Source organism: Microcaecilia unicolor, chromosome 3 (genome assembly GCF_901765095.1).
Source record: "Microcaecilia unicolor chromosome 3, aMicUni1.1, whole genome shotgun sequence".
NCBI classification, from domain to species: Eukaryota; Metazoa; Chordata; class Amphibia; order Gymnophiona; family Siphonopidae; genus Microcaecilia; species Microcaecilia unicolor.
In genome coordinates, this window is record NC_044033.1 from 252,901,323 (window position 1) to 252,916,677 (window position 15,355).

The 15,355-nt window shown below is 45.5% G+C and overlaps 1 protein-coding gene across 1 annotated transcript; it reads left to right on the forward strand.

Annotated features, from left to right (window-relative positions):
• The first annotated feature begins 363 nt into the window (after window positions 1-363).
• LOC115466539 (galactoside 2-alpha-L-fucosyltransferase 2-like) lies at window positions 364-1,900 on the forward strand. Its single transcript, XM_030197838.1, has one exon. It carries the CDS (start codon window positions 398-400, stop codon window positions 1,463-1,465), a length of 1,068 nt encoding a protein of 355 aa, XP_030053698.1. The 5' UTR covers window positions 364-397; the 3' UTR covers window positions 1,466-1,900.
• Window positions 1,901-15,355: the final 13,455 nt, after the last annotated feature.

Here is a 15,355-nt window from a genome sequence, read left to right on the forward strand (position 1 = left end):
AACAAAGAAGCCAAGCTTGGCTGAGACAGAGGAGTGATCTAAGCAGCATCACAACAACCAGTAGTAACAGATCTTATACAGACAAGCAAGTGGGGTTGCGTTGTCTGTGAACTACATTACACACAATGCATTGCTCACACACATATCCTAGCAGTGAAGACATTAACACATTTCAGGGTCACATTATAACTAGTGCCAGGCTGTCAGGGGACAGAACAGTTATCCCCTTCGTTCCCCGAGCACGAGGTGGGAAGAGTAGGGTGAAGGTTTAAACCACTGCTGAGCTGAATTTATTAAACACTGTAATGAGTGCCTCTTGCTTGTTCCTTTTTTTTCCCTCTAGGGGCAGGAGAAGTGATATTTGACTCTCCTCAACTGAAGTTGCAGAGCTGTTCGGATGGAGCAGTCTTATCGAAAACGGAGGATCTTCCTCACGGCTCTCTTCTTGATTGCGGTGATGGGTCTACTGTTGCTTTACAGGGGCCCAAATCACATCAGCTTCTGGCTGAAGCATAGGCTACAGCTGCCTGTAGCCTGTGGTCAGCTGCTTGGTCTTCAATTCATCGCAGAGAAGATGAACCTAACAGAAGTCGAGTGTCGAGAATCTGGCATATGGACGATCAGATCTAATGGGAGGCTAGGCAACCAGATGGGCGAGTACGCTACTCTATATGCGTTGGCCAAGCTCACAGGCAACCAGGCGTACATCATGCAAGAGATGAATGCCTGGCTGTCCCCTATCTTCAGAATTAACTTACCTGTCTTGAATAATTATATAATTGACGAGGTGCCCTGGAGGGACTTTGAGCTCCATGACTGGATGTCCGAAGAGTACAAACATATTGAGGGGAAATACGTGAGGTTCACTGGCTATCCCAACTCATGGACCTTCTACCACCATATCCGAGAAGAGATCCTCCGAGAATTCACCTTCCATGACTTCATCAGGGATGAGGCCAACAAGTATTTAGAAGAGATAAAAGGGTCCAGGAAGAATGCCATCTTCATTGGGGTCCATGTGCGAAGGGGAGACTATATCAAAGTAATGCCCAATATATGGAAAGGGGTGGTGGCAGACAAGACCTACCTGGAGAAGGCAATGGGCTATTTCCATAGTAAGTACCAGGAACCCATCTTCGTGGTGACCAGCAATGGGATAGAGTGGTGTAAGAAGAACATTGATGCTTCTAGAGGAGACGTCTACTTCTCCGGGGATGGTGTGGAGTCCTCGCCTGGGAAGGACTTTGCCCTTCTTGCCCACTGCAACCACACTATTATGACCATTGGCACCTTTGGTTACTGGGCGGGGTATTTGGCAGGAGGGGAGACCATTTACCTCACAAACTTCACTCTACCGGACTCCCCATTCTTGAAACTGTTCCACTATGATGCCGCCTTCCTACCTCAATGGATTGGGATCCCTGCCGACCTGTCACCTCTCAGGATTGACTTGCCTTGGAAATAAAAAGAGGGTACATTATGAATTAATAGAATGGTACAAGCTATTGTTGGCCTGGAACTGATGACAACCACCATAAAATAATTAGTTCTTATATTTTTTCATGCAATCGTAAGACAATATACGCGTGTATAGGTAGCCAGTGTCCACCTTGAAGGGAACCTGGGGCATATGTAGGGTGAGGCAAAAAAAAATGTAACCCTCTAGAGTTTTTTTGTTGTTTTCTCAGCAACCACTTGGACTTTCAATGCAAAATTTTACATCTTTATTTATTGTTACTTATCTACGTTTATTATCTTTAAACACGACGTTACTGACTTCTTAGCGTGACCACCCAGCGATTTATGCACGTTCAGAAAGGTTTGCACTGTAAAACTACCATTATTTGGGGGAAAAACAGGGTACCAGTTTACTGTTAATGACATCTGATCTTCTCTTTCATTGAGGTGATTGGCATGCAGTTTAAACCAGAGTATTGAACATCACTACGAGAAGACTCAGAATTCTTGAATCAAAATCTTCTTTAATGCAGTAATCAAACAAGGAAAAATAACTTACAGTTCAGATGTGCTGGACAAGAGTTTTTGTCTTGCAAACTGGGAATCTGTTCTCCACCAGCTTTTACACTGATAAAATCTTGATAGCATCACAGTATCTTAAAGGGAGTTATACAGCACAGGCAGTTTCAGTTCACAGAGGAGAATGCTGTAGACTAACTCTTACAGCCCCAATGGGAAGGGGGGGGGGGGGAGGGGGGGAACTAGGCCAGCATGCACAGAGAACAAGGCAAGCCAATAGAAAGAGTCCTATAAGACACAGGGAACTAGACATGTGCTCTGAAAGAGCTTATTACAAGGAACTACCAGATTACAGGGATTTGTAGTTCAAAGATACGATGCTATCTGATTGCCTGACTCTTCCTCCCCCTCTCCCTCTCTAAGTTCCCCCAGTTACCTACCATACATGTACCGTTTCTACCATAATATCACCTTGTATTCACTCATACCTTGTATTTGTTCAGACCGGAACCGGCTAACGCCGTTAACGGTAATGTGTAAGCCACATTGAGCCTGCTAAAAGGTGAGAAAATGTGGGATACAAATGTAACAAATAATAATAATAATAAACAACAAACAGCCTGTCTCCTTGCAAATGGGGGGCAGAGCAATATCATAGTGACGTAGACTTTTGTAAACAATAATCTGTGTTTGATACCATGATAATTTACAGATAAATTTCTTTAAAAAGCATTTCGGATCGGAACATCAATCACGGTCAAGGTGCCAGTAGTGGACTAAAATGAGAATCCAGACGCTGCATGGACAAGTTTTCAGAGCAAAGGTGATAGTGGCTGCGCATCATCTCAAGAACTGGAAGCTCGGCACTGTGAAGAAAATTTGTTGGCGTGGCTGCGAAATTCTGACACATTAAATACATAAGTATTGCCATACTGCGACAGACCAAAGGTCCATCAAGCCCAGCATTCTGTGGCCAATCCAGGTCACAATACCTTTCAAGATCCCAAAGCAGTACAATACGTTTTATGCTGCTTATTCTAGAAATAAGCAGTGGATTTTCCCCAAGTCTTCTAATAATGGTCTATGGACTTTTCCTTTAGGAAGCCGTCCAAACCTTTTAAAACTCTGCTAAGCTAACCGCCTTTACCATATTCTCTTTCGCAGTCACACCAACAAATTTTCTTCACTGTGCCGAGCTTCCAGATCTTGAGATGATGTGCAGCCACTATCGCCTTTTAAATACACGTTGAGTGAAGAAAAAGTTTCTCCAATTCGTATTACATTTATTTATTTTATTTTATTTGTTACATTTGTATCCCACATTTTCCCACCTATTTGCAGGCTCAATGTGACTAACATAATAACGTAAAGGCATTCGCCAAGTCTGGTAGACAAACAAATTCAGGTGATATAGTCGAATATAGGTACACGTGTTTCAGGTACAATGGGGATCAAGGAGAGGAAGGTTATATAGTGTCCATTATGATCTTTGGTTTTGCTGTGTTGCAGTGTGTAGGTGGTTATGTTGGATCAGTAGGGTATGCCTTTTTGAACAGGTTGGCTTTTAGTGATTTCCTGAAGTTTAGATGGTCATATGTTGTTTTCACAGCTTTTGGCAATGCGTTCCATTGTTGGGTGCTTATATAGGAGAAGCTGGATGTATAGGTTGCTTTGTATTTAAGGCCTTTGAAGTTTGGGTAGTGGAGGTTTAGGTATGTTCGAGATGATCTGGTTATGTTTCTGATTGGTAGGTCTATGAGGTCTGTCATGTACCTTGGGACTTGGCCGTAGATAATTTTGTGGACCAGGGTACAGATTTTGAAGGTAATGTGTTCTTTGATTGGAAGCCAGTGCAGTTTTTCTTGGAGGGGTTTGGCACTTTCGAATCGCAATTTGCCAAATATCAGCCTGGCTGCTGTGTTTTGAGCGATCTGAAGTTTCTTTGTGAGTTGTTCTTTGCATCCCGCATAGATTCCGTTGCAATAGTCTGCGTGGCTTAGTACCATTGATTGTATTAAGTTACGAAATGTTTCCCTCGGGAGGAAAGGTTTTACTCATTTACGTTTCCACATTGAGTGGAACATTTTCTTTGTTGTGGAGTTCACTTGACTTTTGAGTGTAAGATTGCGGTCGATTGTGACGCTGAGTATTTTCAAGTGGTCTGAGATAGGGAGGGTGTGTTCTGGAGTGGTTAAGGTTGTGGGTTTGTACGTATTGTGTTGAGATGAGAGGATGAGGCAGTGTGTTTTTTCAGTGTTCAGTTTCAGTTGAAAAGGGTTTGCCCATGAGTCCATGATGTTCAATCCAAGTTTGATTTTGTTGGTGATTTCTGTGTGTGCCCCCTAGTCCTAGTATTTTTGGAAAGAGTAAACAAATGATTCATGTCTACCTGTTCCACTCCACTCATTATTTTATAGACCTCTAGCATATCTCCCCTCAGTCGTCTTTTCTCCAAGCTGAAGAGCCCTAGATGCTTCAGCCTTTCCTCATAGGGAAGTCATCCCATCCCCTTTATCATTTTCGTCGCCCTTCTCTGCACCTTTTCTAATTCCAATATATCTTTTTTGAGATGCGGGCGACACAATGTTACTTGTATCTTTTGAACGACGTTATTTTACTGTGTTTTAGCTGGAACATCTTTAACGTGCAAAAATCGCTAGGCCGGAAAGCTAAAATATCTAACATCAACATAGCTTAAGACAATTCATTTTTGTTTAAGTACGATGGCTAAATAAGTACGTAAAATTTCTCATTGAAATTCAAAGCGGTGGCTGAGAAAACGGCAAAACAACAGTATCCATCAGTGGTTGCAACTCATTACTCCACTTGAGCCTCTACAGGTACAAAATGGTCACCCAAAGTGCACTTTAATGGCGGATACTACATGATTTCCGTAACTATGCACATATCTTCAATACCATCTAGTTGGCAGGTGGACGGAGTCTAGGTCTAGGGACAAGCTTTACACTAGCTCTATGGTGGGTATAACCGCTTGTACCTAAGCCAGGATTGCGTGTTTATAAAGGGAAAGGGAAATGGGGCTTGATATACCGCCTTTATGAGGTTTTTTGCAACTACATTCAAAGCGGTTTACATATATTCAGGTACTTATTTTGTACCAGGGGCAATGGAGGGTTAAGTGACTTGCCCAGAGTCATAAGGAGCTGCAGTGGGAATTGAACTCAGTTCCCCAGGATCAAAGTCCACTGCACTAACCACTAGGCTACTCCTCCACCTAATTTCCTATATACACGGTACCCTGGAAAAAAATGGGACCCCTCATATTGTTTTCCAATACTTTGCAATTGTTTAAACATTTAGGATGACCTTTGAAAATATATTCATATAACGGAGCTTCTTCTTAGTTAATTCATAACTCAAAGTGTCCTCCTTCAACCTGGACACATTTGCAAAGTTGAGCTTTCAATGAACGAAACCCAAGAATTCATTGACCCAAGTTCATTGAAAGCTCAATTGCTTTGCGAGCTCAAGGCTCTGGAGCTCCATCCTGTTGAACAAATAAAGTACTCGGAAATGTCTCGAATTTCAGGCAGAAGTTTCTGCTACAGTAGGGCATTTGTGGGTTATTTGGAAAAATGTTGTGTGTGTGTGTGTGTGGGGGGGGGGGGGGGGGGGTCCCTTTTCTTTTCTGAGCCAGGCTCACGCCGTGTGCAACATGCGCCCTTGGTGCATCCACCCCACATACTGCACCGCGGCCAAGCAGAGGAGACAATTGAGAGGGAGCAATTTTGGCCTCCCCTCCTCCATTGAACCTGTCGGCCACACCTCTCACACAGCCCTAGGTAGGGCTGTGTAAAGTTGCTGCCTCCACTGTGTTTTGTTCAATCTTCTGTCTAAACTTTTCTTTATCCTTAGTCTGACTTTCTCTATTACCTCCCTGTGGACTTCTGGACTTCTCTGTTTTTCTCTCTACTCTTTGGGAAATGTGTCTCTTCTCTCTTTGGATTTTGCTCAGTTCAGGAGGAAATACATTTCTGCTTCTTTTTCTCTGGTCTTGCATTGCACACAGACTGACATCTTGAGGTTTTCAGCTCAGTTTTTGTCTGCTTGTTTCTGTTTCTAGTTTGTGGTCTCTTATTCTATTTATTCTATGTTTCTATCTCAGCGCTGCGTAACCCTAGTAGCACTTTAGAAATGTTAAGTAGTAGTAGTAGTATCTCATCTCTTTGGGAAATGTGTCTCTTCTCTCTTGGATTTTGCTCAGTACAGGAGGAAATGCATTCTCTGCTTTTGCACTGTAAAGACTCTGACATTTTGGGGTTTCTAATTCTAATTTGTGGTGTCTTCTCTCATGAGATATTGCTCTGTACAGCAGGAAACACATTTCTGCTTCTCTTTCTCTTCTCTTGCACTGCAGACTGACTCTGACAGCTCAGTTGGTGTATGTAGGTTTCCGTTTCTAATCTGTGGTCTTTTATTCTATGTTTTTCTCTCTTCTCTTTGGGAAATGTGTCTCTTCTCTCCTTGGATTTTAGTACAGGAGGAAATGCATTTCTGCTTCTTTTTCTCTGATCTTGCATTGCACACAGACTGACATCTTGAGGTTTTCTACTCAGATTCAACAGCCCCATCAGTGCATAATTTAAACCCCTCCCCCTTGCATTTACCTGGGTGAAAGACTTTTATATGTGTATGAAAGAATATCGAATAGGTCAAAGCAGGAAGTCTGAGAAGGATGTGTTTACCTGTTTATGATAGTGGAGTTAATTATAAACTTTGGGGTGGGGACAGAGGGTCTAAAAGTAAGACCATCGTAGGACTCGATGGGTTGAAAGTGTCCTGCCCTGGGCCAGCCTTGTGTTTGTAAATGGTGTTAGCTGTGGAGATCTCGTGTTGGCTGAACAGAGAGCACTCACTGGTTCCTGTTCGACAGGTTGCTGATTAATTAAGACGCTTCCCAGGGAAGGGGGGTTTAATTGTGAAATAATATTCCATCAATAGAGTTCATCTCTGTGATGTGATACTCTTTTATTGAAAATAAATATTTTTTAACAAAATAAAGCAATAAATTGTCAGTGATGGGGGAATGAGTGTGACTCAGGTGTGTTGGGTGAGGTCAGTGATGGAGGGAATGAGTGAGACTCAATCGTGGTGGGTGAGATCAGTGATGGGGGGAATGAGTGAGACTCTATTGCAGTGTGTGAGGTTGGTGACGATGGAATGAGTGAGACTCAATCGTGGTGGGTGAGGTCAGTGATGGGGGAAATGAGACAGAGGAACAGCAGGACTGTGACCAGAGATATGGGACCCATGAAGAGAGAATGAGGTGAAGAGTGGGGAATAAGCAGATACAGGAATTAGCGATGGGGGCTAAGGGATAGACCGGGGAAAGGAAGGGATGATATCTCACACCTGCTGCCTTTTCTGTCCTGGAATTACTGTATCTCGTAAGCCCTATTGTGACTGTGGCTTTCCTGCCCAAGTGTGTAATTCTCATACCTGTGTTTACTTTTCCAGGATATTTTATCTGGAAGTTTTCACCTTTTCTGCTATCTGTAGGGCACTAAGATTATGTTCTGCTACATGAAAGGCCGAAGGAATGCTGCTTAATGTCACAGATAGTCTCAGAACGCAGCAGAGGATTTCACTTTGTCTTCCAAAACCAAAGAAATGGATGTTGAAGAATAGTAAAATGCTTTTGTGCTTTAATACAAGACTTGGCTCAGGGCCGGGCCAACCATGAGGCAGGACCAGTAGCAGAAAGCAAAATAATAGATCCTGAGCACCACACAAACCAACAGGGGCTACTTCTACCAGCTGGGCAGGTGGGCAAGGTTTCAAGTAGCTCATTTACCCAGGTTATTCTGGGAAGGGTGGTGTCAGATGGTCATTGGGCCAAAGCTGGGTGAGGGGATAGTGATGATGGATGCTACTTCCTGGATGCTTGGGGTGGGCCAAGGAGGGACCTGCGAGAACTCTCGAACGACCGTTCCCCATTTTTATTTCTCATTTTCAAAATGTATAAAGCCCCTTCCCTCTGCAGCCCAAAGTGGTGGATTTATGGGATGGATACCCTTCAACAGGAGCCATAACTGAGACCTTTCCACCAGACTAACTCAATGTGTCTGTGACAAGCTTTGGAGAGCATCTCCATTCCTCAAGACAATGTGAAACGTTACAGGTTTTGTCTAGGAGAGGGCAGTTCCCCTCCCTCCAGGTCCACCGAGCAGGTTTGATCTGGTCCTGGTGTTTGCCTCATGGCATGCTGGGAGGGTGAAGTGGCAATGCTTTCTGCTGCCATGATGTCAACAGTCTTATCCACTCGTTGATCTGGTTGATCTCATGGCTTCCTTTGGTGTTTATGAGTCCAGTGGGTTCACTGTTCCCCATCTAAGTAGATATAAGCCTCTATTCCCCACTACACCCTCCCTGTGGTCAATCCTGGGTCAAGACCATTAAAATGTACCTCCATTTTAGCTTTCTGCTTTTCTATCTTCTCATCTTATTGGTGTGAATGCCTATCTTTCCTGTCATTACTGGAATTCTTTGCCTTCCCTGCCATGGCAGCAGGAGTGGTACAGCCAGGGCTTTTTTTTGAGGGTGTACTCTAAAATTGACCCACAGTCCCCAAGTTTTAATGAAAGAGCTCAGGCCCTACACCCCAATTCTGCCTTGTCATAGATCCTGTGGTTGCAGGGGGTCTGGCTATTGTAGGGTGGGTTCCTCAGTGATCACCCCACCCCTGAAGGGTGGCCTGACATTTGAGTACCGGCACCTTTTTCGCTAGAAAAAATGCACTGGGTACAGCATCTATATAAATAAATCCCACCTTGAACGTTCTGAAACTCCCTCCAACTGTGGCAGTGAAGTCCTGAACTGCTGTAGTCCTCCTGGCTATTCGGACTACTCACCACCGCCCTCAGCCACGCCCCTTCTGCGACCTACGCCACGCCCCAACTGGACATAAAAAGCACCATGAACGTTCTGAACCACACTTTGAAGCTTCAAAAGTTTGTATGTTCGAAGCTCTGTAACCACTTTTAACCACAGTACATCTGGGCGCCGCCATGATCTGAAACGAGCGTCACAGCTGCAACACACCAATAGGAATACAACAAGGGAGGAGCGTCTGAGGCGAAGGCGTCAGTCGCCGTTGCCACGCAACGGAATGCAATCACGCGTCATGCACCTATCAAACAACTCAAACAAAAGAAGGGGCGGACCTACGGCTCGCACAGCACGAGACTGCCGCCCAGCTGAGGAGAATACCGCTGCCCTGACAGTGCTATCCTGCAGAACCTGCCGCTCCGAACTGCCATCCGAACCCGCACCAACAAACAAAAAAAGTGAACAGACAGCCTCCAGCAGCCTTCGGGATACACACTAACCCAAAAAAAAAAAAACCCCCGTGAAGAAACAGCCTCCAGCAGCCTTCGGGACACACAGTAACCCAAAAAAAAAACCCCCCCCGTGAAGAAACAGCCTCCAGCAGCCTTCGGGACACACACTAACCCCCCCCCCCCCAAAAAAAACGTGAAGAAACAGCCTCCAGCAGCCTTCGGGACACACACTAACAAAACAAAAAAAAAAAAGGTGAATAAACAGTCTCCAGCCGCCTCAACAGGGGACTTCACAAAAACTGAAAGCAAGAAGATAAAACCAACTGCAGTCTTCTCTGGACGAGGTTCACAGCCGCCCTGAACCGCCCTGATACTGCAGCAGTAACAACAGGGCAAGCTGGATGAGGTTCACAGACACCGATCCTGCAGACAGCAGTGCAACGTGTAAACCAATAGGTACAATTAAGGGGCCAGAAACATTAAGGGAGGGGGCATGGAACTTGAAGGGGAGACAGACAAACACATGGAGAGGGGGTGAGAGAACAGAATGGGAGGGAAGGGGAGAGGAAAAATTATGCAGATGGAGGGCATAAAGAGAGCACAATCCCTGGATAAAAGAAATAATTCAAACAGAAACACAGGGGGGGGGGCACCCTTACATTGCCACTCACAGGAGGGAAGGGGGGAAAACTAACAGAAAGGGGGCGACTGCACTTCACACAGAAGGAGGGGGCCGTGCACACATACACACAGTCTTTCACTCTCTGTGTCACTGTGACACACACTCTCTCGAACACACACACACACACACTCTGTCTCACTATCACACCCACATTCTCACACAGGCATACACAAACTCCTTTTTGTTTTCTTTTCTTTATACTTGCACAGCTGATAGCTGCTCGCTGCCTGCCGTGCCCCTCTTCCTTTTTACAAACATTATGCCACTTTTCCTCTTTTTCCCTCTTTTCTTTCTCTACAAACATGACAAGGGGGTTGGAACAGGAGGTCCTGCACAGCTCTCTCCACTGTTGCCACAGGCTAAGCAACAGTTCAGGCACAAGGAGGGGAGGATGAGGGCCAGAACAGGTACACAGACCACAGATGGAGGCGGAGGAGGGGGTCCTGACAGCACAGGTGAAGGGGGAGGGGCGACCCACAGCCCTGAGAGAAGGGCTGTAGGGAGACCTGAAAGGAGGGGGGGAGACTGACCAGACAGGGAGATGAGGGGTTCTGCGACAACACAGTGGCAGACGCAGACGGAGGGGGGTTCTTCCAGCCAACATAGGGAGGGGGGGGGGATGTATCTCCGTCACACACACTATCTCTCACACACACTCTCTCTCTCTCTCACACACTGACTGTCTCTCTCACTCTCTAACACTGTCTACAACACACACTATGTCTCACACTCGATCACATTCACTCTCTATGTGTCACACAGTCACTGTCAAACACTCTATCACTCTCATACACTCTCGCTCTCGCTCACATACCCACTCAAACACACTGTCAATCTCACACACACACTCTCTAACAGACACACTTGCAGCCACACACATTCAATCTGTCTCTCTCACAAAGTCACTCTCACACACACACTCTCTCAAACATACACACTCCGAGGAAAACCTTGCTAGCGCCCGTTTCATTTGTGTCGGAAACGGGCCTTATTTACTAGTGTTTTAATAAACCATAATTCTATCCAGAATTCTCAAAAATGGTGTGTCCTCATAATAAATAAACAAAGATATACCCTCTCTCCAGGGCCCAATTTGCTCCAGCAGTACCTTCTCTCCTTACCCATGAGATGGGGCAGGAAACTTTCCTCAGTCATGGCCCTTCTCCACCCATCCACCCAGAAGTTGCCAAAGTCCACAGGACCTGCCTCCATTCCACCTTGTCACGGCGATGCTTGGTGGCCTTCCAGTGCTGGAGTTTCCCACCCCTCACCTTTCCTCAAGTGAGATATGAACTTCTTACCAGTGAGGTGGAACCAAATCTCTACATAAAAGTATTGCCATACTGGGACAGACCAAAGGTCCATCAAGCCCAGCATCCTGTTTCCAACAGTGGCCAATCCAGGTCACAAATACCTGGCAAGATCCCAGAAAAGTACAAAACATTTTATGCTGCTTATCCCAGAAATATTTTCCCCAAGTCCAATTTAATAATGGTCCGAGCAAGGGTTGCTTTCAACCCCTCCCCCCTCTTTTTGTGCTTGTATGCTAACAGTGTGAAAGACACCTCCCTCTTTTGCTGCCCCCTCCCCACTTGGTGCTTCAGGTGGTTATCCTATTTGCCCAGCTTCCCTGCCAGCCCTGAGTGTGGGAAAAGGAGCTTTTGTAAAGTTGGCAGTCAGTGATTTGAATGTCACACCCAGCACTCAGCAGCCCTGGAGTTTCTTATATATGACTCTTGTTGATAAGATATTACAGGCAAACACAGACCTTTCTGCATTCCTTCTTCTTGTAGGTCCCTGATACATTTTCTCTTTTGTCCTTTACAGCTTCCTTCTGGTTGTGGTTGTTTTCCCTGCTAACATTTCATTGATAAAAGAGAGAAGTACTTATACATAAGTGTTGCCACACTGGGACAGACTAAAGGTCCCTCAAGCCCAGCATCCTGTTTCCAACAGTGGCCAATCCAGATCACAAATACCTGGCAAGATCCCAAAAAAGTACAAAACATTTTATGCTGCCGATCCCAGAAATATTTTCCCCAAGTCCAATTTAATAATGGTCTATGGACTTTTCCTTTAGGAAGCCGTCCAAACCTTTTTAAAACTCTACTGAGCTAACCGCCTGTACCACATTCTCTGGCAATGAATTCCAGAGTTAAATTACACGTTGAGTGAAGAAAAATTTTCTCCGATTCATTTTGCTAGTTGACTACAGTGGCTAAAAAAATGGCGGATCTAGTTAAGCAGGGTGGACACTGGACAGACCGATGCCATGTGAGCAAGGGTCACTTTCAGCCTTTCTCCCCTCTTTTTGTGCTTGTATGCTAACAGTGTGAAAGACACCTCCCTCTTTTGCTGCCCCCTCCCCACTTCAGGTGGTTATCCTATTTGCCCAGCTTCCCTGCCAGCCCTGAGTGTGGGAAAAGGAGCTTTTGTAAAGTTGGCAATGGGTGATTTGAATGTCACACCCAGCACTCAGCAGCCCTGGAGTTTCTTATACATGACTCTCGTTGCTAAGATATTACAGGCAAAAAGACCTTTCTGCGTTCCTTCGTGTTGTCCAGCTTCTTTCTGGTTGTTTATTTATTTGTTACATTTGTATCCCACATTTTCCCACCTATTTGCAGGCTCAAAGTGGCTTACATAGTACCGGAGAGGCGTTCGCCAATTCCAGTATAAACAGTTACAAAGTGATGTTATGGTAGAATAGAGTTCATGTGGAACAAACAAACATATTAGGGAATCATATAGAGAAAGAGTTACGTTATTTCCATTACGTTCTTTGGTTTCGTCGTGTTGCTGGGTTCAGGTATTTAAGTAGGGTCGGTAGGGTATGCCTTTTTGAATAGGTAAGTTTTTCTAGTGATTTCCAGAAGTTTAGGTGGTTATAGGTTGTTTTCACGGCTTTTGGTAGTGCATTCCAAAGTTGTGTGATTATGTAGGAAAAGCTGGATGCATAAGTTGATTTGTATTTGAGTCCTTTGCAGCTTGGGTAGTGGAGGTTTAGATATGTTCATGTTGATCCGGTTGTATTTCTGATTGGTAGGTCAATGAGTTCTGTGTCAGGCTTTCGAAGAACAACTAGGTTTGTGAGCCCTTGGGCCGCTGCCAAGGAGCAGCAGAGGCAGGCAAAACCACCCCAACCAGCACTGGGCTAACACACACACAAAGCAGGGACTGCAGACAGGGATAAGCAAAGCAGGAACTACTACTACTACTTAGCATTTCTATAGCGCTGCCAGGGTTACGCAGCGCTGTACAACTTTAACATGGGGAAGGACCGTCCCTGCTCAAAAGAGCTTACAATCTAAAGGTTACAAACTATGTAGTCAGTGTAGGTATCATGAGTGGGGAACAAACTATGTAGTCAATGTAGGTAACATGAGTGGGGAAGGTGGTTATGCGCCAAAAGCAAGGGAGAAGAGATGGGCTTTGAGTAAGGACTTGAAGATGGGCAGGGAGGGCGCATGACGTATGGGCTTGGGAAGGCTGTTCCAGGCATATGGTGATGCGAGGCAGAAGGGGCGGAGTCTGGAGTTAGCGGTGGTGGAGAAGGGTACAGATAGGAGTGATTTGTCCTGAGAGCGGAGGTTACGGGTGGGAACATACGGGGAGAGGAGGGTAGAGAGGTAATGGGGGGCTTCAGATTGAGTGCATTTGAAGGTTAAAAGGAGAAGCTTGAACTGTATACCGTAGCGGATCGGGAGCCAGTGAAGTGACTTGAGAATAGGGTGATATGAGAGTATTGGTTCACGCGGTAGATAAGACGTGCGGCAGAATTTTGGACAGATTGAAGGGGGGATAGATGGTTAAGCGGGAGTCCAGTGAGAAGAAGATTGCAATAGTCAAGACGAGAGGTGACTGGACAAGAACACTTGGACTGGAACACAGGACTGGAGCAAGGCTTCACCTGCACTTGACCACCCTTCCCCAGGAGTTGAGCCCCTGGGTGCAGGTGGCTGGCAGGACTTACCGGACTGGGCAGGAACTGGATACCAGCAGGAAACACACAACAGAGTCAAGACTACAAGCTGCCAGGCAGCCACTAAGACAGAAACACAGACAGGAGGGAGTCAGGACTAAAAGCTGCCAAGCAGCCACTAATAAAGAACACATACACAAGACAAGGAAATGCAGACCAGAAACAAGACAAGGAACTAAACAATAGAACCAAAGCTAACTACACACCAACAAACAAGAACCCGGCAAGAACTCAGAATAAAACTGGACTAGACAGAAGTGCACAGAGCACACCCACATACCAGGGACCTTAGACGATGCAAAGGCAAACACAGAAGTTTCTAGGTGATTAATAAAGCCCATCAGCACCTGAGGCTCAGCTGCAGCAATCTCACGGCAACTATGGGTGCTGTTCAGGCACAAACAAGAAAGACAAGTCTGGCAGCCTGGAAGATCCGGACCAGACTGGGCTGAAGCCTGGAATGGGTAGGGACAGCAAGACAGTCTATGGCAGCCACCGGTTCTGGTCACTAGAGGGCCAGGGGAGCACAAACCAAGAAGCAGGCAGAAAGCATACTGAAGCATAGAAAGGCTCAACATACACAGGTGCAGCACAGTGGAGCAATCAGAGCCATGCTGGAAGCAGCCAGCACACAGAGACAGAACTAACTCAGAAAGGACAGACAGAAGCCAGCTCAGAAGCTGATCCCCAGAAATAAGGTAAGCCTGAGAGGGGTCACGACCACAGACATGACAGTCTGTCATGCATCCCGGGGCCTCACCGTAGATAATCTTATGAACCAGGGTGCAGATTTTGAAAGCAATACGTTCTTTGATTGGGAGCCAGTGCAATTTTTCATGGAGGGGCTTGGCACTTTCGAATCGCGTGTTTCCAAATATAAGCCTGGCTGCCGTGTTTTGAGCGGTCTGAAGTTTCTTTATGAGATGTTCTTTGCATCCCGCATAAATTCCATTGCAGTAATCTAGGTGGCTTAGTACCATTGACTGTATCAGGTTCCGGAATGTTTCCCTTGGGAAGAATGGTTTCTCGTGTTTGAGTTTCCACATTGAGTAGAACATTTTCTTAGTTATGGATTTCACTTGGCTCTCTAGTGTTAGGTTGCGGTCGATTGTAACGCCGAGGAGTTTCAGGCTATCTGAGATGGGGAGGGTGTAGTCTGGGGTGTTTATATTTATGGGGTTGTTCACGTTGTATTGGGATGAGAGGATGAGGCAGTGTGTTTTTTCTGTATTGAGTTTTAGTTTAAATGCATTTGCCCATGAGTCCATGATGTTCAAGCCAAGCTTAATTTTGTGGTTGTTTTCCCTGCCAACATTTCATTGATAAATGAGAAGAGAGGTGTGGTAGCTGTGTTTTATTTCTATTGATTACATTGATAAATGAGAGAAGCACTTAAGTACATAAGTGTTGCCA

Excerpts from the sequence above, each read along its gene's own strand:
- LOC115466539 (XM_030197838.1), top strand. The coding sequence starts at position 398 with ATGGAGCAGTCTTATCGAAAACGGAGGATCTTCCTCACGGCTCTCTTC.